Source organism: Nelumbo lutea, chromosome 6 (assembly GCF_056320005.1).
Source record: "Nelumbo lutea isolate HS-2025 chromosome 6, American lotus-T2T, whole genome shotgun sequence".
In the NCBI taxonomy this organism is placed as follows: domain Eukaryota; kingdom Viridiplantae; phylum Streptophyta; class Magnoliopsida; order Proteales; family Nelumbonaceae; genus Nelumbo; species Nelumbo lutea.
The window spans coordinates 67,790,424-67,813,962 of record NC_142689.1 but is presented as its reverse complement, the minus strand read 5'-3'; the positions used below and the strand labels follow the sequence as shown (position 1 = coordinate 67,813,962).

Sequence of the window (23,539 nt, the reverse complement as noted above, 5' to 3'; positions counted from 1 at the left end):
TGAGAGAGATGAATTTTGTAATCTATTATATATAAAATCCTCCTGATAAAAAGCTTAAACTGGGTTAATAAATGAAAGGATCCATTTCATTCCAAATAAACAAGGGTTAGTGATAGACACAAGAATTATCCAAATTTTGGGGTTTGCCGAGTTTGTTGCCTTTCAAGATGACGGAACAGCGAATGGTTCTATAGAACTTGGGTTTCACCAATCTTCCCAGAACGTATGCCCTTGACCTCATCATGAACGTCAGGTTCAACGGCACTGTCACCCGCTCGTAGTTTTCCATTCCACCACTTAGTGCCGACACCCCCCCATAAAGCGGTACCTGCTTTCCGCCCACCGTCACTACTATCGTCCTCTGGGTCTTCCTCGACTGGTAGAATTTGTTCATCTGTTTTATTTGATTTTAATTATTAATATATCATTTCTATTCTGTTACAAAATATAGATAATAAAATAAATCACACATAACTAATCATAAAAACAGTTCTCCACACCACTCCACACCCACACCCACACCCACATATAACCGGCGTTATCTTGCCACTCCGTCAAGAGGTGTAGAGTGGGCTGTGCCGTATTGGCCCACGGGCCGTCAGGGGCCGTGCCATTCTTTCTGGTGAAAAATTTAGGGGTCAGCTCAGCATGGCCCATGGTCCAGGCCTGTGCGAGCCATGCTGTGCCACGGACTAGGCTGGCCTGTGGCCCAAGCCTTAGACCAAGTCGGGTCGTGCACCGGGCAAAAGCTATTTATTTAAAAAAGTAATAAAAAAACTTAAAATTTTAATTTTATATAAATTTTGTGTTTAAAATTATTTATATATACAATAATTAAACAAATTAGTATAATAAAATTTAAAAAATATTTATTTTATTAATAAATTATATACTATATATTATTATATAATTATAATTTATATAATATTATATAAATAATATATATGGGTCATGCCACATAAATGTACCGGGCCTAGCATGGTCCTCAAACCATCATACCGGGCTGGTCCAAATTCATGCCAGGCCAAAAGCAGCACGGCACGATTTACACCTCTAACTCTAACTCTGTCCAAACTCATAATGCCTATGCTAGTAATTTGGGATGATCATGTGCTGGGTCAAGCCGCTCCCGGGCCAGATTTTTATAGGGTATCAACAGTATTAAAACTTTTCTGGACCCAGCTGAGCCCGCATCCCGGGCTGATCATAATTAAAATTAAAATTTTAACTGAATTTTATGCTAATAGTTACAGAAAAACATATTAAAAAGTTATTGTATATAATAATATATAATATCATATATACATTTCCTGACTGGACGAATCAGCCGGGCCTAAAACTTAATTGACTAGGCCCCAGCTTGATGCGGATCCAGGCCGGTCTTGAAAGAAGTACGGCTACCCAGGCACGGAAATTTGCGGGCCAGCCAGGCCGGGTCTATTATTATTCATAAATGATTAACGGTGTTGTGTTGGGAGGTGGCTCGCAGGACGCAAAGAAACCGCACCACCCTACCCACCACCACCATCCAGCGATTAAAATTTTGGAAAGTGAAGCAAATAAAAGCTATAGTTAGCCAATCATAACACAACACCTATGCCTGACAGGACTGGGCTAATCTTACCAGTAGAGATGTACTCATTTAGATGATGAATACGGAATACCATACTACACTCCATTCTCGTGCACCATCATCCCCCCCCCTATTCCTATCCAACTGTTCGCGGGAATCTATTTTATGAGATTTCTTAAACTAGGTTCGACGGATGGGGCCCACCAATTTCCTTGTCGAGTCGGTTTCGGCTTGAAGTGCGGATGTGAGACAGGAGTACCGTACCGAGTACGACTTGGACATGGTCCAACGGTCCCTGATCGGTTGATCCCCCACCCTGACGGGTCAACCCGATAGATAAAGTAAAATTCGAACCAAATCCGCCCGGCTCTCTCAATGGTGGAGGAGATTATTACCATCGTTACTAGTAACAACTAACAAGTAAACAAAAAGGGTAAAATAAGAGGAAAATTACTTACGTGGCCAGAAGCGATTTTGAGCTGGTAGTAGTAGAGATCGAGAGGCGTGGAGGAGACATGGACGCCGAAGAAGGTAGCCGGATTTCGGAACCATATCTTGACCGTCGAATTAAGCGACAGCATGTCTGTCGGGACTCCCGAGCCGTCCATTCCAGCTTGTATGTTGAAGCGCTCGAACGCAATATTCTGCCCAAATACCAAACAGTCAACCGCAAAAATCAAATATGTCAGTCAGTCATTGATGCCTCCTCTTATTCTTTCTTTAATTAAATTGAATTCACTTTATGAGTATTTCTAGAAATACGTGCTCACGGTCATCCAAACGCCATTAATTCCTAAATAAGGAGTAAGGACGTCGATGGCGTTGACCGTACGACCGCGAGTCCCCCATCAGGCATTGCTGATTCGCTTCAGCCCCGGGAGCATCCGACATTAATACCCCGCGAATCACGATTTACTAAATTAGATTAATTCCCTTAATTAAAATAGCCTTTATCTCATCCCTTCGGCCCTTCCTAAACTAAAGTGCTCTAACTCGATTAGGAAACGTTGAGTTACGCAAAACGATTCACGTGTAGACACCGAGTCAAGAATGAGGTCCGAAAAACCCCCAACACAATGGAGGAGGGAAGCAGCTGAGTGTGAAGAAGGGAAGAGTGAACAACGACCAACCTTAATGGAGATTTTGGGTTTGTAAGGCTTGCTGGCGCCCCAGAGGATCAGCGAGAACACCGTAAACAGAACTGCAAACGAGAAAACAAAGCACACCACATAGAACCTCGCGAGGTTGCCAGAGCCCCTGTCGCCGATACCATCATCGTTCTCGTCGTCATCGTCGTCGTCGAGATGTTGATTTATCTTCTTCCATGCAGCTGGGTTCCTAGGTTGTTTGAGCGAAGCGGAAAATCGACTGGTAGACGATTCGCGGGAGTGATGAATCGGAGAACAATGATAATGGTGTTGTGGAGACCCCAGTGGACTCGACCCATACGACATTTTCTCTAAATCGTGCTGAGAGGGGCTTTGAACGTAGTAGAGCGGCCGGCGAGGAGACCTCGGCGGAGTAGACGCATCGATGCTCGTCACCTCCGAGTCGGATTTCGCGTGCATTTTGACGTCTCTCTAGATGCAGATTGTGGAGGAAAGGGAAGAAGAACAGAGAGAGAAGAGAGATTAGGGATTGAAAAACAGAAAGGGGCTTGGTTTTGGGTTTAGGTTTCCGTCGGGAGTCTGCATTGATTGAGCTTTTTTATTTTTATTTACTTTCCTTCTCTTTTTCTTTCTGAATATATATCTCTTCTCTTGGGGAACTGTGGGTGGCTAGCTAGTGACAGACAGCAAGACCGAGGGGCGGACCGAGGACGCGGACTTGAAACCGGGTTTATAAGAAGTAACGCTAAGTTTGGGAGTGCGTATTTGAAAAATAAATATTGATACTATGTGACGTGAAAAAAAATTTAAATAAGGATATGATAGATATTTTAAAATGATGTGGCGAGTCAACATAGGCTATAAAACAAATAAACATTTAAAGATAATTCCAAAATGGCAAAATCTGGATGTGATTATCAAATAAGTGATTATTCTCGGAATGAATATATATATTTGAGACTTATTTTACAAACATGTTTATAACATGTGGTCCCGACCCGGGTTTTTACTATTCACTCCACCCCCTACAAATCTTAGTTCGACGACGGGACTCTTCATAACTCTTGCTGTGCATAATAGAGTCAAGAGATTCAGAAATGACGCTCATTTATTACTCGTCCGGAGAGTTTATGCCAAGTTTCTAAATATTTCACGAGGCCCGGCGCTTTCACTTGACAGAAAGTTGGCCAGTCAGTCAGTCGTTTCATTCACTGTGTGCGTAATATTCACGCTTTCAAACTTTCATCTGTTTGTTGTTGTTCTTTACCGCCGAGATATACTGCAAACCAGATGTCAGCAATTACGTGAGCCAATAAGAAATGAACACGTCAGTGGTTTAGATTCTTATTCGATGTTCAAATTTCTGACGTGTTCGTTTGTTATTGGGTTTCATAACTCATTGTATACGTATTGCTGATTTCTGTAACATAGTAACAGTATGGATTGTTGACGTGTTTGTTTTTTTGCAATTGGACTGTGTAGCTCGTTGTATACGTTTTGTTTCTAACAGATCCGGACCGCATTAAGCGTGTGATGGTTCAAACTTCAAAGTTCAATCAAAGCCAAAGGTGGTCCCAATTTTAACTTTCCCGGTCTCCAAAAAACTAAGGTTTATAAAAAAGGGTAAAAGAGAAAATTCTCCCTTAAAGTTACTTTAAGACAATTATAAAAGCCTTCATTATAGTTTCATTTTAATAAATATCTCCCCTAGACAATTTTTTTTTTAAATATTTATTTTACTCTTTTATAAATTATTTTACATATAAAATTATTAAAATAACTTTATTTTAACTCAACAAAAATTCCTTTAACAAACATCTTAATATTTTTACATACAAAATTAATGAAATATGTAATTTTATTGAATTAAAATGTAATTATTTCAATAATTTTGTATGCAAAATAATTTATAAAAGAGTAAAATAAATATTTGGAAAAACTGATGCATCAATCTAACATTTTTTATCTGAAACGGTGGCAAAAAAGAGGCTTTTGTCAAGTTTCTAAAAAATTTAAGAGAAAAATTTGTTAAAATAAAACTATAAGAGATATTTTATGATTGTCAGAATTTTCAGAAGAGTTTTTTGTATTTTACCCTATAAAAAAGGTGGATTTCTGGCGGTTTTTGATCAAGATTCAATAGTCAAGTATTTGTTTGCGTGCAGGCATGCAGTTTGTTTTCGCTAGTGGGAAATGGGAATCTGGTGGTCTTTCCTATTCGATCACTCAACAGATGAGGGGGTTGGCAATCTGGATCGCCATTCAGAGTACTATCGACGGTGGACTTTCTTTCTATATGTTAGGAATTTAGAAGTGGAGGGTAGTGCTTTTTGAACTTTAAAGCTGTCTTTATGTAAGATATGTGGGGTCCGGATGAGCTGAAAACAACAATTTACAACGCGGGCTGGCCATTCAACCACGTTGTAACACGTAAGCACCCCATTTTTCATGTTCGAACTTAACGGAAGAGAAGCCCCCCTCTCCGTTTCATTTAGTATTTATTTTAAATTAATAAAATAAATAAATAACCCCACTTCCTCTTCTTCCCTGTTATTTTTCTAAAGAGATAAAACCCTTTTTAAATCTAATGTGAAAAACGAAGTTTTGAAGCACATCCAACGTTGGACGTAAAGCAGCATTGACAACTGAATCCAACCTGGTTTATCAACACCAAACCCTCTCATTTTTTTGGCTGCAAATCTTTTTGAGGGGAGGTTAAAAACGAAGAGTTGAAGCCGGCACCAGCGGTTGACGATCGATTTCCGACAACCGATGACTGACATCCAACATCGAACGAAAAGCAGCACAAATGTCTGAATCCAACGGGTTTGTCAACATGCACACCAAGCCCTCTCATTTTTTGTCACAAATCTTTCTGAAGCTAAGTTATTCACAGTGATTCTAATACAGGGTTTTTGCAAAAACTTGCCTAGAAACAACAAATCTAACTATTGTCTTAGAAAATAAAATCTGGTTGAGTGAGCAAGCCATTACAGAGAGACCTAAAAATTAATTCTGATTCCAAGAGCAAGTCGTTACAGAGAGAACCATCTAACTGTTGTCTTAGAGAGATCCAACCTATAGAAAACCTTGCTCAAAAAATTAGAAACTGGGTCATATCTGGTTCTTGACCCCTAATTCCCTTTTCACTCTCTCTCTCTCTCTCTCTCTCTCTCTCTTTTTTCTTTTTCTTTATATATATATTTTTTTTGTCGTTGTTCACACTTCATAGCCGTAATAAGAATTTGCAATATTTGATTTTATATGATGAACTTGTTACCATTGTATAGCCACATGAATGTTCCTTTTGATGCAGGAAATGAATAAAAGTTTAGGACTGATTTTCTGTAAAAGTTATAAGGAATTTGGTATCTTATCTTTTATTGTAAAGATCAATTTGCGATTTTTCTTATCAATTTTTTAGGACATGCAGGGTTTGGTATTGACAAACCGGATTGGATTCAGTTGTTAGTGCTGTTTTATATCCGATGTCGGATGTTGATTGTCGGAAATTGATAGTTGGTCGTCGGCACCAGCTTCAACTCTTTGTTTTTCACATTAAGTTTAAAAAGGATTTTGTCTTTAGAAAAATAACGGGGAAGAGGAGGAAATGGGCTTATTTATTTATTTATTTTTAATTAATTTAAAATAGATATTAAAGGTAACGGAGAGGGGAGTTTCTCTTTCGTTAACTTCAAACATTAAAAGTGGATTAAAAGTGGGGTGCTTACGTGTTACAACGCGGTTGGATGACCAGCCCACGTTGTAAATTGTTGTCTCCCGCTCATCCAGACCCAGATATGTGGGCCACCGGCAACATATCCCATTGGTTGCAGATTTTCGTTTTTAATGAAAGCACGCTTTTATTTAGGCTGTGTTTGGTTGATATTAAATAAGAGTGAATTTGAAACAGAAACTTGAGGGGCAGTTGTCAATGAATTTTCACAAATTTTGTTAAGAAACGTTCCCTCTTTCTCTTTTTCGCTTTTGGTCCATTTGGTTCACAGTTGAACCAGAATCATAATCGGTGTAGTCTAATTCCATAGTATGCCTGGTTGAGATATGAATTAGGGGTGAGAAAAAAACTACCGACTGAAACTGAACTGAAAAATCAGTTAATCGAACCGGTCATTTTGGTGTTTTTAAAAAAATTGAAGATACCGGTTTGATTTTAGTTAACTAATATAGAAACCAGCGGTAAAACCGAACTGACCGGTATACATATATTTCTACATATTTTATATATATTTATGTATATTATATTATATTATATATTATAAAGTAATAAATATGCATTATATATAAATATATATTTATAATATATAATATATTATTTATTATTTAAAATATAATATTTTTATATATTTATATATTTTTGTAATATATTGTAAAAATTAAGAAATCGAAAAACCAACAAACCAAACTGACGATTAACCGATTGGTTTTGGCTCGTTTTCAGTTACCAGTTTTCAAAAAACTGGTAGTACTAGTTCGACTACAAAAAAAAAGGCCCAACCAAACCGTAAGCACCCCTAATATGAAGCAATATGGGAATTGGAGTCAGCTGTAATGACATTTCATTCTTAAGGGAGAGGGAGGGAATAGAAATTATCTACATTATTATATTACATTACACTATTTATAAAAGTGTGAATAGGGTTTTATTTTCTTGAATTTTCATTGGACATAAATTATCCCTTAATCATTGAACTTTTTGGGGACAAATGTGTATTTTAACAAAATACCATAATTAAAACATTTAATATTATAATTTTATGGAATTTTTCATTGGATATGAGCTATCCCTTATTCAATGAAGTTTTTGGGGACAAATGTGTATTTTGATAAAACACCATAATTAAGACATTTAATATTATAATTTCTGAAATTTTCATTGGACACAAATTATCCATTAACCATTCAATTTCTTGGGGACAAATGTGTACTTTCGCAAAACACCATAATTAAGACATTTAATATTTTAATAGTAATTGTTGAACCACAAAAGTCATTTATGTGGATAGATGCATATAATCCTCCCATAAATTCACCCAATCAAAATGAAACAAACCCTCACCTTCACATACACCATTGTAAAAGTAAATTTCCCTCCCATTCAAAGGGAAAAAATTTACAAACAGAAAAATTAATTATAAATATATGACAGGAAATATAATTAAAGGAATTAAATCGAAATCTAATAAATTATATATCATTGTAACATTTTTTTGAGAAGTTTCACTGAAACATGACATCCCTTTTTAAATTTCCTCCATTAATTGAAATAAAAGGGCTATTAAAAAGTAGTTCCATTCCAATGCAATTGGGTTTGTAAGGGATTTTTTTCAAGTTCTATATTTCAGGTGCTAATTCTCGTTCTCTACGGTCGTAAACTTTATTTAAGGCATGTTGATATTCTCACTAATAAATTATACTAATTAAGTTAATATCCAATAATTTTAATAATACAAAACCTATGTATTTAAAATTTACATGAAAATGAAATCATCATTCAATTCAGATGGCAAGTAATTAAATCATTGGAATAAATGGGTCAATCCATATAAATTTGTGAGCTGAATTGGTCCAAATTTGGGCTGGACTCACTCAAGTTGAACCTAGATAATGGTCCATTTTGAGTTTGGACCCGTATTGCATATGGGTCCATTAGTTTTATGCCAATTAATCCATGTGTAATTATAATAGTTGTAAGTGCAATTTTTTTTAACATACCAATCCTTAAGTTACCTATTTAATTAGGTAACCATAACTAACTTAATTAGGTAGCATAATTATTAATTATTATTACTAATAAAACTTTAAGTTATAGTTTTAAACCATGTAAGTCATATTTAAAAATTACAAAAATTGTAAAAATTAATTCAAAATTGTTAACAATAATTTATAGTAATTTTTATTAATTGAAAATTCAATTAAATTACTAATATTATATATGAAATTAATTTATAATAGAACTAGTTTTATAAATAAAATTAATAAAAGATAGTAACCTTATAAAATTAATTTTACAAACTTATTAATTTTTAAACTAACTTTTATTAATTTAAATTATTTTTAAAATAATTACATTAATAAAAAAATAAATGTGATAAGTGATAATTGTTTTTATTGATATTGGATATAATATAAAATTTAAAATTGACCCAAAAATAAAATTGTTTTTCGGGTGGCAGGTCAATAGTTTAACCTTTGAGGTAATATGTGTCAACCCTTGATCAATGATTTCATAATTAAATAAAAATAAAAAAAAAGATAGAAATATCAAAATATGAAAAATATAGAAACTTTGTAGAAAACATTTGGGCAAATCTTTAATATTTTATATTAATATTTAAAAAGTAAACACGACAAACAAAAATTATTTATAATGATGAAAATAAAATACAAAATTTAAAATTAACCCATAAGTGAAATTTTTAATAAGGTAAAGACAAAAAAATATATAAATTATGTGGAAAATATTTAGGCATATCTAATATTTTATGTTAATTAATTATATTAAAGAAAAATAAGTGTGACAAAGAATAATTGATTTTATTGATGATAGAAATAAAATATAAATTTAAAACCAACACAAAAGGGAGCTATTTTCTTGTTTTGTGGTGAGTCAAGACTTTAACCTTTTAGGTGAAATGTGTCAACCCTTGATGTCATAATTAAATAATAAAAATTAAAGAAATATGAAAACACATAAAAAGTATAAAAATACAAAATAATTTGTAGAAAACATTTGGATACATCTCTAATATAATATATTCATCATATAAAAACAAAAACAAGTGTAATAAATAAGTAATTTTTATAGACAGAGAAATATAAAAAGGTAGAAAATTTTAATCATTTACTATTATCAGCATAAAAAATTTCCACGTACAAAGCACACACACACACACACACTAATTCTCATGAAAGAGGAAATGCCATTCCACTAGGAATGGGAATGGGCTTCTAATTTTGTCCAACTAAGTAGCTGACCCATTTCAATTTCGATTTCAGACCCCTATTCCCATGAATAAAATGTGCACTTATTTTCTATCAAATCAAACCAAACAAAGTGGATTTGGACTGCTTAGCCATCTTGTTCACAGCATATCCAAATTCAGTTCACATTAACGTCCCACAAGGGGGTGTCCCACAATGCCGCACAACACAACATGACCTTGTATTGGGAGCATCTCCCGATGATAAGTGTAGGCATTAAAATTTTCATGGGCTCCAAAGTTCAGAACATTTGGCTGCCTTTGCCATGCAAGTACATCTTGACGTGGGCACGATAAGTTTGATGCTCGTGCCACTAAATGTGTGTTTATCGGGTATCCTAATGGTTAAAAGGGATACATATTATATGACTTGGCAACCAAGCAGATATTTATGTCTAGAGACGCAATTTTCTTTGAACACAAATTTCCCTTTGTTGATGAGGACGTGTCTTTGGACCCATCTCCACCATCAACCATGCCTCTGTCGATAGTTGATGATACAATGGCTGATATAGTTCCTAGTCGAGCACTTAGAATTGAACCAGTTTGTGACAGTTCACAGTCATAGCCCCCTATTAGTTTAGAATTGCTTGAACACACTAGTGACATGGACTTCGTCACTTTGCCAACCTCACATAACCATCACCCACTTTGGTCCAAAAGACCTCCTCCACACCTGGTTGACTACATTGGCCCAACACTTCAGTCACAAACTAACTCATACAACACCCACCACCCAATCTCCAATTTTTTAACTGTGAGTTCAATTCCCCATACACAAACTGAGCCTTCTTGTTATGATGAAACCAACAAACATGACTGTTGGAAATAAGCTATGTTAGCTGAACTAGCTGCCCTTGATCGCACCCATACCTGGACCTTGACTGACTTACCACCGGGAAAGACTCCCATTGGGTGTCGTTGGGTCTACAAAGTCAAGTACAAGTCTAGTGGAACTGTTGAGCATTACAAAACCCGCTTGGTAGCAAAAGGCTACACTCAAACTGAAGGCATTGATTATACAAAGACATATGCCCCAACTGCTAAGCTAGTAACAGTATGCTGCCTCTTAGCTCTAACTGCAACCCGGAATTGGGAACTACATCAGATGGACGTAGACAATGTATTCTTGCATGGTACTCTCCATGAAGAAATCTACATGGTGCCTCCACCAGGACTCTTGCCTCCTAAGGATCAGCGAGTATGTTGCTTGAACAGATTTTGAACAGATCCATTTATGGCCTTAAGCAAGCCTCGCACAATTGGTTTGAAACTCTAGCTCATGTTCTTTGTCGACGGGGCTTCAAGCAATCAATTGCTGATGATACACTCTTTACTTCAGTCCAATCAGTAGCATTCTAGTAGTATTTGCATATGTTGTTGACTTGGTGATTGCTGGAAATGACCCAACCCACATTTCTGCTCTTAAGGACTACCTACGGCAATGTTTTCCAATCAAGGATCTTGGCGTCATTCGATATTTTCTTGGCATTGAGATCTCTCGGTCTTCTTCCAACATTTTTCTCAATCAAAGGAAATATACCCTTGACATCCTTCTGGATGCAGGCATGTTAGGATGCAAACCTAGTATGTTTCCCATTGCATAACAACATCATTTGGGACCTGAATCTGGCAAGCCAATTGCTCAACCCAATCAGTACAGACAACTTGTAAGTCGTCTTCTCTATCTCACCATTACGAGACCAAAACTCACTTATTCAATTCATATTCTAAGTTAGTTTATGAGTGATCCTAGGATGCTGCAATACACGTCCTCTAATACCTGAATGCTACACCTGAGCAAGGTATACTTCTTCCGACTGATTGTGATATCCAATTGCGAGCGTACTGTGACTCGGATTGGGCTGGTTGCCCAACCACTCAGAAATCCGTCACCGACTATCTCACAACCCTAGGACAATCTCCTTTGTCATGGAAGAGCAAGAAGCAGGCAATAGTGGCCTACTCTTCTACTGAAGCAGAGTACTGCGCAATGGCATTTGCCACCAGCGAACTATTATGGCTGAAGCAAATATTCTCTGATCTTGGTCTCTCTCATTCACAACCGATCCAGTTATACTATGACTAGACCTGTTCATGGGCCGGGTAGCCTAATGGCCCGGCTTGCACCCTGATCGGGCTTGTTCATGTAATTAGGCCCGCGAGCCTAACCTCGGGCCTAACACAGTAAGCCCGATTGTGTTTCGGGCCGGGCTTGGGATTTGTCAAAAAAGCCCGGCCCGAGCCGACTCAACATTATATATTTTATAAAATATATAATATGTATTTTATATATTATATAAAATATATAAATAATATAATATTTATAATTTAATATATACATTTTTTATTCTTTTCTTTATAATTTCTCTCTCTATTCAGCCGCTTCAGTAGTAGTAACAGTATGGGCTAAATTTCGAGCTCGAGCCTAGGTCTGGGCTTCGAGCTTTTTATGAAGGCCAGGCTCGGGCCCAAGTTGTAAGCCCGATGGTCGGGCTAGGCTCGGGCTCAGGCTTTAGAAAAATCTATTAATATAGAGTGAAAGCCCGGCCTGACTCATAAACAGGTCTAACTGTGACAACAAGGCAGCACTCCACATGCTCTAACTTGAAATAGATTGCCACTTCATATGAGAACACCTTTAATACAAAGCTATAACTACTGCTCATCTACTTATATCAGCTCAGCCTGCAGATATCTTTACTAAATTAGTTGGCCGATATAGATTTGTTGACGCAAGTTGCAATCAACTTTACTCCAGCGATGAGCTTCTTCTGCGATGAACTTCCATCGTTAATTGGTTATGGATTCACTTATGGATATGTCTTAGTTGTTTCTTTGTAAATGCCACGTTAGCCTTTTTTGGGCTTCTTGTAATAAATGAAGTAAAACCCCTTCATTCTCTTCATCCCCTACTCTGATCGGATCTCACATGGACCACCCCACTTCGTTTCCAAGCATTTGACCGATCACCACTCAGAGAACAATGTTAAAGGGAGATGAAATAGATCGGTAGGGAAGAGAGAACCAAGGAGAAGAAGAAGAGAGAGAGAAGGGTGAAGGTGGAGGGGTGCGATGCTAGCGGTGGTGGGGAAACAGGGGAGAGAGAATGAAGGGGAATAAGAAGGAAAAGGAGAGAGAGAGGCCAGACTGGCGTCTCCTTTTCGGTCGCCACTGCCGATCGAACTTGAAAGCCAGTCCGTCTGTGGAGAACAATGTACAAGAACCTCATGATTTCCCTTTCCAACATCTGAACCCGACCCAACGCTTCTTCTTCTTAATTGAAAAACTCTTTGGGTCTCTCCCTCCTTCATAGACCAATGGCTCTACACATTTTTGCTATATTCCTCGCTTGTACCCTTTAGCCAAAAATTCATTTTTTGGATGCGGACATAGAGCCCTATTCTTAAATCTTTCATACCATATTTTCTGGTGTTATCCCGTAAAGAGAAAGGATATTAAAAAATCAACACAAGGAAAAGAATTCAATAATTTTGATGATCAATATTTATTTGAAACCCAAAAGCAATTATCAATGTTTATTTGTACTCTAAATATGAGACTAAACGTGGAGTTAACAAGCTAATAGAATGCAAATATATGAAGCTCTAACAAAATTCTCATATTATTAATTATTATATATCCAACAGCTTTATTATCATCATTATTATCCCTTTTATTAATTGATCGAAGTTAAGAAAGATTACAATGGGGAACTCACTTGTCCATCCAAATTACAGATCTGATGCTCTTACCGTGGATAAGTAAATCAAATGCTGTGTTAATGTCTTCGAAATGCACCTCATGTGTGACAAATTTGTCCAATTCTAGCTCCTGGAATCAAACCAGTGAAAATGGTTATGAAAGACATTCTAGTTTAACTAAAATTGTCATTTCTAGCACTCCTGAATAAAATTGCCGAATTTCTTCCCCTTTGGAACAATTTGACCATATTCATTCTGAGTGCAGCCTTAAAACAATGAGACAATTAAGTGTAATGATCATCTCTATGGACTGATGCTAACATCAGCAAGTGCAAAAATGGATGATGGATGAAGGTTGAGTAAGATAATCAACATTCCTAGGTTCATATTTCTTGTGAGGCAGGATTGCAACTTCATTGTTACTTCATGACCATAGTTCAGCATCCATTCTTCTTTCTTCCTTGTGACCCTTAATTGGGAACTCTAGCATTCTTTTTGGCCTTATCTTCCTACTGTTTTGCTATTCATGAAGGGAAGATGTGGCCAACCCCATATAGTTGGGATAAGGAAGAGGTATTCTTTTTAAAGTCTCCTTGCTTTATACAAAGACTATCACTATTTGCCAATACAAGTATTAACCCCCAGGCAAAGCCAAATTATTATGCAAAAAAAAGAGACTCACCTTATCCATATAACGATTTAGGAGTAGAGGAATATCGGATTTGGCTTTGATATCTCCAAATAAGGAACCCATGATGCATTTTCCATGATGAAGTATCTCATAAGAGCTTATGCTTAGCCGAGTACCAGGTTTGTCCACGCCCAATACAATGGTCTTTCCCCAACCCTGCATGTAAAGCAAGAAGCCCTTTCGCTATTAAGCCATGACTTAACATTCAAAGTAAAATAAATATTTAATCATCTTGAAGGATCACATGTTTCCTTTTGAGATACATAGACACATCCCCATGAGAGAGAGAGAGAGAGAGAGAGAGAATGACAGAGTGCAAGCTAAAGCTATGATGCAAGAGAAGGCATAGAGGTCATAAGTGTTGGAGAGACCATTCGACAGCAAGCAAATGCTTCATGTACCAATGATGCCAAGCCAACACATTCAAAGCAATAGTCCGCTCCACCATCTGTCATGTCTAAAATTACCTACTCAATAAAACAATCCAGAATGAAAGGATCATCACACAATTTTGGTTATTTGATATTGAAGAAGTATAACCATAATACAGGCTTCCAAAAATTAAATCAGATAGCTCAACCGCCTTTGAGATTTTTTTTGGTAATAAATAAAAAAGAAAACTTATTAAGAAAAGAAAGAGGATATAAGATAGGTGATAAGAAATCACCGAAAATATCAGAAACAACCCCAATGCCCAACATTCCCTTGAAACCTTCCAATAAACTTCCAGCAGCCAATAAAAAATACAATAGGCACCTAAACTAAGCATCAAAGAACCCAAAATATACACACATTTGAACTTATCACTCTAATTACGTATCAGAAACTGTCAACCCAGCTAACATTCAAGAAATAAACCTTCCTCCACTAAAACAAACCCCTGCAACATCAAACCCAAGGCGACCAGATAGCTGAGTAATGTAATGAAAGCTTTGACCATTAATTGGTCTAATGAGAAACATTATGCAATATAGCTGAGTAATGATTAATTTATTGGTTTCATTTTGAGGAGAAGCTGAGCTAGCTTAGAGCTGGTTATATAATAGTGCATCATACCTATTTCTTAAATCTTGGATGCTTACTTGCTTAGCTAATGTGCTAGTCTGAAGTCTGAACCAGCTTGAAGGGACCACAATGAAGTGCCAACACATTATAAGGTCCAAGTAATTTTGTTCATATTGCTTGTGCAAAATCAAAACCAAAGTAATAAAATCCGTCCTTCTATTTCCCACTTAAGATCACAATAAAGACTGCATTTATTATAACGAGTTTATCTCTTCAAATGCTACAAAATAAAGTTAAACTAAGATGAATCATTCCATGTGGCTACCAAACACCCAATAATTTTGAGTTCAGAGCAAAAACCTCACTGATGTGTCTACTCCCACATTCTTTTGGGTTGATGAAGTCCGTGACTCCAAATTTCTTCCCTGCATGAAAATTATTACCAATAAGTTAAGCACAATAATTTTTCTGATATGCACTTATTTTGATAAAGTCCCGATATGCACTTTTCATAATATGCATTTATTGACCACCATGATAGGTAGCAATATATCAGATTCAGGTGGGATCTGGAGATGCTTAACCTGAACTTCATTAACATTCAAAATTTTAAACCAAGTTGCCAATAAAAGATCTGGTTGACTGGTTTATTGATGATGATGATAGAACAAGCTGTTCTGGTCCTTTTGGATTAATTACCAGCAGGTGGATAGATGCGCAGCCCGGAGTGCTCTGATTCTATGAGAAGAAACAGGGGGCTGGGTGGGTTGATGGGTCTTTTGATCACCATATTTTTATAGTGGAAGACTGATTGGATGGTGAATATGGATGCATCTCTTGTATAATATTCCCTGTTACATCTCCTCCCAGAAAATAAATAAATGAAACCAAATAAATAAAAGGTAAAAGGTGTTCATAAGCAAGGGATTAGAAGATTAAAGTATTGAGGAGGTAGAAATCGGGATAGATAATTCATGAGTAAGTCCCTTTTTAGCACTTATTTGCATACTCTTTCACACGGAGATTGTGAAGCTTTGGTGTACCATCTAAGGAATCTTGTATATGTGGATGGCAGTCATAGAAAAATCTGGGGAGGGTAGGCCTTGGCACAACGGTTGGGTTGCTCCATTGCAACCTGGGTGAACAAGGTTCAAATCTTGGAAATAGCCTCTCTGTGTATCTGCAGGGGTAAAACTGCGTATATCTGTCCAACCCCAGATCCCACATTGGCGGGAGCCTCATGCACTGGGCTGCCCTTTTAGTGCTTGTAAAGATTCTATCTGTATATCACCTATTCTCCATAAGAGAATATTTCCAATGGTAATAAGTCATTCCCTTGCAACATCCAAAGTGAATGGATGGATCATTTGTTACATCATATGCTGAAGGCATGGCATCATTTCATATGGTGAATCCAAGGCTCTTACATTATCTGGATTGGGCATGGCAAGTTATGGGAACACATACTCTTGGAATCTGGTCCTTTGTGTGGTATGCTAGAGTATATCTTAAAAGAAATATCATTGTAACTTTGAGAGGCTTGGTGGAAATACTAATTATTAAAATGGTAGGGCAACTCCTTTTTTGGGCCTCTATTTCCAAAGAATTTGCAGGCTTCGATGTTGATAATATTTTCAAGGCAATGGGTGTTTATTAGTTTGTGCTCTTCATTTTGTATAAATTTCATTTTCTTTTCTTTACTTGTCTATAATGAGTCCTTTTTCGTGACTCCTGACCAATATATAAACATGGGGTGCACCTCCTCTATCATTGTATTATTTATACTATAATTATAAGCAAACAAGTAGATAATAGAAATAACAATTTAAAACAAAATGTAGCATATGGTTACCAATCTCGAATTTGTTCGGGTTCACATCCACACCAACAATTCTACTAGCTCCACAAAGTCGTGCCCCCTCTGCAACCTGTAACATTACCAAATTATTGCTTTGTTGTGCTTGAGTCCTCCTTTCGAACAAGCAAAGCTGAAAATGTAAGCAGAGGATGATCTTACCGCCAAACCTATGGCTCCTAGCCCAAATATAGCGACAGTGGAACCTGCTTCCACCTTGGCAGTTTTCAGAGCAGCTCCTACTCCTGGCATTGTAAACCACACACTCTTTAATCCTCCATGAGATGAGTGCTCAGACATCTATGCATAATTCAATAACATGCAAGGATCATCGATGACCTGTTGAAATCCCGCAACTGAGTAGACAAGCCTTGTTTGGAGGAACTGAAGGGTCGACCTTGGTTACATGGGCAATGTCTATCACAGTGTACTCGCTAAAACTGGACACATTTATGAAGTGGTAAATAACTTCTCCTTTGGAGTCTGTGAATCTGGTTGTTCCATCTCTGGGCATCCAAGGAGACACCTTGAAAGGGAGCTTTGCACATTTGTTGCTCTTTGGGGACTTGCAGTGCTCACACTCTTGGCAATCGGCTATGAATGTTGGGATCACCACATCACCTTCCTTTACCTCCTTTACGTTCTCCCCAACACTTTCCACGACCCTATTAAGACAAGCACACCCAGAGGATCATTACAAAATCACGCAAGAAATTCATGGTTACATGAGTGAAAGTGAAGTCCAAGGATTACGGGTGGCTTAATTCATCGTTGGTCTTCACAACTATAAATGTGGATGGCTGTCGTTAACTCAAGGCTTCAAGGTGAAACGTGAAAAGGACAAAAGCTTAGGTGGTAGATTGCAGATTTTTGAGCTGGCTTAATCCGTCCATAGCCCGATTCAATCTTTTCAGGCCCTCACATACTCCAGGGTTGGACCATCCTGGACAGAGTCTTGTCTCAGCTCAAGCTCGCAATTTATAACATATATGCTTCATGCCTCTCCTGGACACCGGCTAGGTAGGTTTTTCTACTTAGAAATGTTTTGAAGTGTTTTTGAGTTGATGAATAAATTGATATTTTTATCTAAAACTTTAAATTTAGGGGCATTCTACAACGTGAATTGTTTTTCTTGTTGCAGACAATCTTGTTTGAAAATAGATTGTTTCTTAAAACAAAATTACAAGAAACATGTATCAGACTTGGCAAATTCAATTCATTTATATACATGAATATGTACACATGTAGTTAGGATATAAATACACTTATACAGGAGAGAAGTTAGGAGAGGAGATAGGATAAGAAGAGAAGAGAATGGGCAGGATGCCAAAACGCGTACTGCTTAGTGGCTTAGTAAGGGCATCAACAACCTGATCTTTGGAAGAGATATAGTGTACACGAAGGTTCTTCTGAGCAACATGTTCACAAACAAAATGAACATTAATTTCGATGTGCTTGGCTTTGGAGTGAAGTACAGGATTGGCAGCGAGATAAGTGGCCCAATTCTAAGAGAAGAGACTTCACCCATAGCAGCTTGGAAGTAGCAGTGGCGATACTGCCATATTCGGCTTCCGTACGAGAGACTGTAGGTTGCTTCTTAGAGGACCAAGAGATGAGATTGTCCCCTAGGTAGATGCAAAATCCACTATGAAACTTCCTGTCATCGGGGCAACCAGCCCAATCGGCAGCAGCAAAGGCATGAAGTTGAGAGATGTTGGAGGGAACAATGCAGGGACCAAAGTCGACAGTTTGCTTGAGATAGTGAAGAATGCGTTTGACTGCAGTCCAGTGAACTGTAGAGGGAGCATGCATGAATTGACACACCTTGGAGACAGAGTAAGAAATGTCCGGACGAGTGAAGGAGAGATATTGGAGGGCGCCAACAGTACAGAGATATAGTTCTCCATCAAAGAATGGTTCCCCATGATTTTTGGAAAGACTAGTGCCGACTTGAGCCGGGGTGGAAACCATTTTGATGCCATCGAGCTGCGTTTTGGTAAGAAGATTAGTAATGCATTTTCTTTGCAAAAGAAATAAGTTGGAGGATGTACAGATAGCCTCAACACCTAGAAAATAACTGAGAGGACCAAGGTCCTTGATAGAAAAATGATGACTCATATCATGGATTATAGACTGAATGTGAGAGGAAGAGGAGCCGGTAATTATATGTTATCGACATATACTAGAACGAAGATAGTATAATCAGTCGTGTGCTTAATGAAGAGAGAAGTGTCAGAAAAGCGTTCTGAACGTCAAGCTGGTGCAATGGCCAATTTTGAGCAACAGCAATAGCAAGAACGATGCAAACTGTGGTTGGTTTTACAAGAGGACTGAAGGTTTCAAAGAAATCTTTTCCAGGACGTTGATCATATCCTTTAGCAACCAGGCGGGCTTTGAACCGATCAATGGAACTGTCAGGCTTGCGTTTGAGGCGAAACACCCAATAACGTGTTTGTTGGGTGGCGGGGAGTGAGAACGCAAGTGCCATTGCACGTTAATGCATTGATTTCATCAGACATGGCAGAACGCCAACGAGGATCAGTGTTAGCCTAAGCGAAGGAGGAGGGTTCACATGGAGAGACTGAGAGCGGATGCTGGGAACTAGCATGCGCATAGTGACTGTCGAGTCGCTTCTGACTAGGCTTGGAGATGCCAGACTTTGATTGAGTGATCATGGGATGGTGAGACACCGGTACCGGCGGTACATCAGAGACAGTAGTAACTGGTGGTGCTGGTGCAGGTGGAGGAGAAGGAAGCACAGCGACTGTGGGAGAATGAGAGCACCACAGTGGTTGCGAAGCGATCGGAACAACCGATGGTGCACCAATAGCAAGAGAAACAGGAGATGCCACAGGTTGTGTGGTGGATGTAGCAGCAAACGGAAAGGGGGCTTCGTTGAAGGGAACATCACGAGAGATATAGACACGTCCAGTAAGACTTGGGAACAGTAGCCAAGAAATACACACGGCATAGATTGATAATCGAGCTTGTGCTTTGCATATGGATGAAGGTGAGGGAAGCGTTCACAGCCAAAGACTTTGAGCATGGTGTAATCTGGGTGCTTAGCATAGAGAACTTCAAGAGGACAGTGCCAGTTGAGAACTTTAGTGGGAGTTCTATTAATAAGAAACACCACTCTAGTGAAGGCTTCCCAACCAATAAGACTTGGGAACAGATGCATGAGTGAGAATAGCAAGGCCGCGTTTGATTATATGACGATGGCAGCATTCAATAAGGCCATTTTGGGCTTGCATGTGAGGGCAGCTAAACTGTTGACAAATGCCAATTTGTTTGAGGTAAGGAGAAAAATATTTCAGTTCAGCAGTACAGTCCAATTGTAGCGTGACAATTTTAGTGTTAAGTTGGCGTTCAACACATTTTTGAAATTCGATGAAGATGGACGAAGCATCAGACTTGCGATGAAGGGGAAAGATACATAAATATTGACTAAAACAATCAATGAAAGAAATAAAATAATGAAAACCATGGATAGAAGCTACAGGGGAAGGTCCCTAAATATCTGTAGCAATTAATTCTAACAGCTGACAGCAAGTATGAAAATGAGAAATAAATGGAAGGCGATGACTCTTCCAAGGAGGCAAAGATGTTGGAGATAAAAAGACATGGTGGTGTTATTTTTCTGAAGAGATCCGAGTTGATTGCACAGATCAATAGCTCAAGCTTGACTAGCACTAGGGTTGGAGAGAACTCGGATCAAATCCCGTTGCCACCAGGGTTGGGGAGTGTTTAGGGGATGGGTATACCTTTCCCTTTGTGTAGCCCCATCAAGACAAAATAGAAAAAAAGTTACAATCACCTGATGGGTGGGTTTTCGGCTTTGTCATTCATCGTTAAATTCAACGTTTATAGAATCAGACCAGGCATCAACTCAGAAAAAGGAAAGGTCCACGGGTTTGATGATCAATTGGGGTCAATATATTAAGATTTAATGCTAAAAATTGCATTTTTTGACAAAAATAGTGGGGCAAGGTGTCTTAAACTCCTTTGCGAATACATAAAATTAAAAAAAAAAAGAAAAAAATTATCCCAATCAAATATTTGAGTGCAATGTTATGGCCTCTACATTCATGTGTTTAAAAAAATTTAAAAAACTGACTGATTTTCTAAAACCAGGACTGGTCACTGGTTTTCTGGTTTGACTGACCAGGTTGGCAATTTTTGCCAAATTTTTATCCAATCTGGTTTTTGGGTATGATTGAACCACTTAGAAGCCCGGGTCATTGTTCAATGGGTTCAATTGATCGATCTGGTCTAATTTTCTAAACACGGGTAAAAAGCGATTAAGCCAATATTTGAAACCAATGCCGTTTTCCTGAAAAATGATGTGATATTAGTGTCACATTTGAAATCCGTTTTTTCACGTTTACTATTTGGTTATGTGTTTTTTCAAAAAACGTTTTCTTAGACCACGGTACCAGAAAACATCTCTGTTGTGTGTGTGTGTCTTATTTTTGCTTGCTAGCTATAGTATTACGTTGATAAGACACACACACACAACAGTGATATTAGTGTCACATTTGAAATCCGTTTTTTCACGTTTACTATTTGGTTATGTGTTTTTTTCAAAAAACGTTTTCTTAGACCACGGTACCAGAAAACATCTCTGTTGTGTGTGTGTGTGTCTTATTTTTGCTTGCTAGCTATGGTATTACGTTGATATGACGTTGAAAAATGACGATATAGCAGCAACCATACGTTTAATTGTCTAAAAAAAAGAAAAAAAACGTTTTCCCAAAAAACACCAGCACCATCTTCCCAAAACCGACATTGGTTCCTAACACGGCCGTTCGAATGTTTTTCGAGCCAATTTTCTTGAATTTATTGAGAAGAAAAAAATCCAAAACAAGCAACTGAGGCGGATGATCTGGGTGTCTTTAAATGATCTACCATTCTACCCAAAAAAGATTAAAACTCAAATGATCTACCTACAAGTGAAAATTTGGTAGAGTTGTCGATGCCATAGAACTATAGAAGCAACGAAAAGCCTGAAGAGATTTAATTCTTTTTTTTTTTTTTGGTAGGGATGAAGAAATAAAATTGGTGGAGAGAGAAAGAGAGACCAGAGGTAAGGAGGAGAAATAAAGCTACCGGGAGATACTGGATAGGAAAGGAGACAGATTTAAGCAAAGAGAAGCCGATAGGGTTGGCGCGAAGAGAGAGAATGAGAAAGGGGGTTGGAATTATCTGTCTTCGCGACCATAAGCCCAAATTAGATGCTAGTACCAGCTATAGATGGATTAGGGGTTGCTGAATGCTGGGTTAAGTTACGATAGCAACCAGCAAATTGAAAAACCAGATTCCTCGGCGGGTTCAAACCCTAAAACGCCGTCTTTGGCTCCTGTTGCAACTTGCAACCAAGGCCCCGTTTGCTTCTCACCTAAAATGGGTGGAAATTATTTCAGGCCAAAATATTTTTGTTAACTTTTTTGCTATTTTTACTGCGAAAAAAACGTTTTGGTATAAATCCATCTGAGTCTGAGACTGGTGAAGAAGAAGACGGAGAAGAGTTGAACTTACCCAATAGCTTCGTGACCGAGTATTCTTGGAAATACTGCTGGTGGATCCTATAATAAGAGAAAAGGGACTAATAATTGGAAAAAAACTAAAACTAAAAAATTAGATCAATTTTAAGAAGAAAATTGTTAAGAATTTACTTTCATTTTCCAGTAGGTGATATCGCTCTGGCAAAGAGAGGTGCAGATGATCTTAATCCGAACTTCATGAGCTTTTGGCGGAGCCACCACCACCTCCTCTATGGTTAGAGGAACCCCTGCCTCTCTAGCAATCGCAGCTGCATATTTTTTTTACAGACTTCAGTATAAGAAGATCTCCCAAAACAATGCAGGCTAAATGCAGAGACAAAACTATGACTTTTGGAGTACCTCTGCATCGAATGGGCCTTCCTCTAGTTCCAGTTTTAGGTAGCTGCTCCTCCTCCATACCCTCTCTCTCTCTCTCTCTCTCTCTCAGTGCCCGAAGGAAGAAGGGGCAGAAGCATACAATGAGGCTGAGTTTAGATCTAAGATATACACGAGTCTGAAATCTGAATCCTTCATTTATCCGGACAGTACTGGACCAATCAAGATGAGTCCGACATTACTAGTACCGTAGACGATGACCGGCCATATAAATGCTGTAACTGTTATACGTGGCATCCATGCCTGTAAAATGTTAAACATGAATATCACGCATTGATGATCCTTTGAATTTGGAAAAGTTTCAGCATTCGTTAATCCTAAGCAAATCGATAGTTCGATACAGAGACGAAAAGTACTTTTCAGGATTCGCATCTAAGTTCTTTCCAGCAACTACCTATTGGCTCGAAATTTTAGATTTTTCTTCTTTGATTTCTGAGTTCAATAACAAAAGGTACGGTGTTTTCCATTATTCATCTTCTTTTACATTTTCTCTCTCTTTTTCTTAGTTTTTAGTCTTCTTGTTTTAATTAGTGGTTTATGCTTCTTGATCCTAAGCTCTTTTGATGCCTTCCTTTTTGTTTTTCATTTTTTTTTTCTGTGCCCTATGATATCTTTTCATTTTTGGTTCTTAGGCTGGTTTTATAATCATGGATTTCTGAATA

The 23,539-nt window shown here is 37.8% G+C and overlaps 2 protein-coding genes across 3 annotated transcripts; both read right to left on the bottom strand.

Annotated features, from left to right (window-relative positions):
* On the bottom strand, positions 1-3,414 carry LOC148849414 (late embryogenesis abundant protein). The gene is made up of 3 exons (XM_088952603.1): positions 2,704-3,414; positions 2,032-2,217; positions 1-394 (listed from the first exon to the last, which is right to left on the bottom strand). The coding sequence occupies exons 1-3, from the start codon at positions 3,139-3,141 to the stop codon at positions 107-109; spliced, it is 912 nt and encodes a 303-aa protein (XP_088808729.1). The 5' UTR covers positions 3,142-3,414; the 3' UTR covers positions 1-106.
* Positions 3,415-13,284: 9,870 nt separating this feature from the next.
* LOC148849413 (Zinc-binding alcohol dehydrogenase family protein) lies at positions 13,285-23,298 on the bottom strand. Of its 2 annotated transcripts, XM_088951986.1 has the most exons (10): positions 22,842-23,208; positions 22,614-22,750; positions 22,477-22,523; positions 17,278-17,603; positions 17,101-17,183; positions 16,936-17,011; positions 15,444-15,508; positions 14,450-14,545; positions 14,070-14,234; positions 13,285-13,517 (listed from the first exon to the last, which is right to left on the bottom strand). In XM_088951986.1, the coding sequence occupies exons 1-10, from the start codon at positions 22,897-22,899 to the stop codon at positions 13,401-13,403; spliced, it is 1,170 nt and encodes a 389-aa protein (XP_088808112.1). In that variant the 5' UTR covers positions 22,900-23,208; the 3' UTR covers positions 13,285-13,400. The 2 variants fall into 2 exon arrangements, with proteins under 2 accessions (XP_088808112.1, XP_088808113.1); XM_088951987.1 differs by lacking the exon at positions 14,450-14,545 and having other exon boundaries at positions 22,842-23,298.
* Positions 23,299-23,539: the final 241 nt, after the last annotated feature.

What these genes read in the sequence shown, in the direction of transcription:
- LOC148849414 (XM_088952603.1), bottom strand. Translation starts at nt 3,141, where the DNA reads ATGCACGCGAAATCCGACTCGGAGGTGACGAGCATCGATGCGTCTACT. An exon ending in AACCCAAAATCTCCATTAAG is followed by an intron (nt 2,218 to 2,703) that starts GTTGGTCGTTGT and finishes GTATTTGGGCAG; the next exon opens with AATATTGCGTTCGAGCGCTT. An exon ending in TCAAAATCGCTTCTGGCCAC is followed by an intron (nt 395 to 2,031) that starts GTAAGTAATTTT and finishes CAAATAAAACAG; the next exon opens with ATGAACAAATTCTACCAGTC.
- LOC148849413 (XM_088951986.1), bottom strand. Translation starts at nt 22,899, where the DNA reads ATGGAGGAGGAGCAGCTACCTAAAACTGGAACTAGAGGAAGGCCCATT. An exon ending in GGAGTAGACACATCAGTGAG is followed by an intron (nt 14,546 to 15,443) that starts GTTTTTGCTCTG and finishes TTTATTGAGTAG; the next exon opens with GTAATTTTAGACATGACAGA. An exon ending in CATTTGCTTGCTGTCGAATG is followed by an intron (nt 14,235 to 14,449) that starts GTCTCTCCAACA and finishes CTTTACATGCAG; the next exon opens with GGTTGGGGAAAGACCATTGT.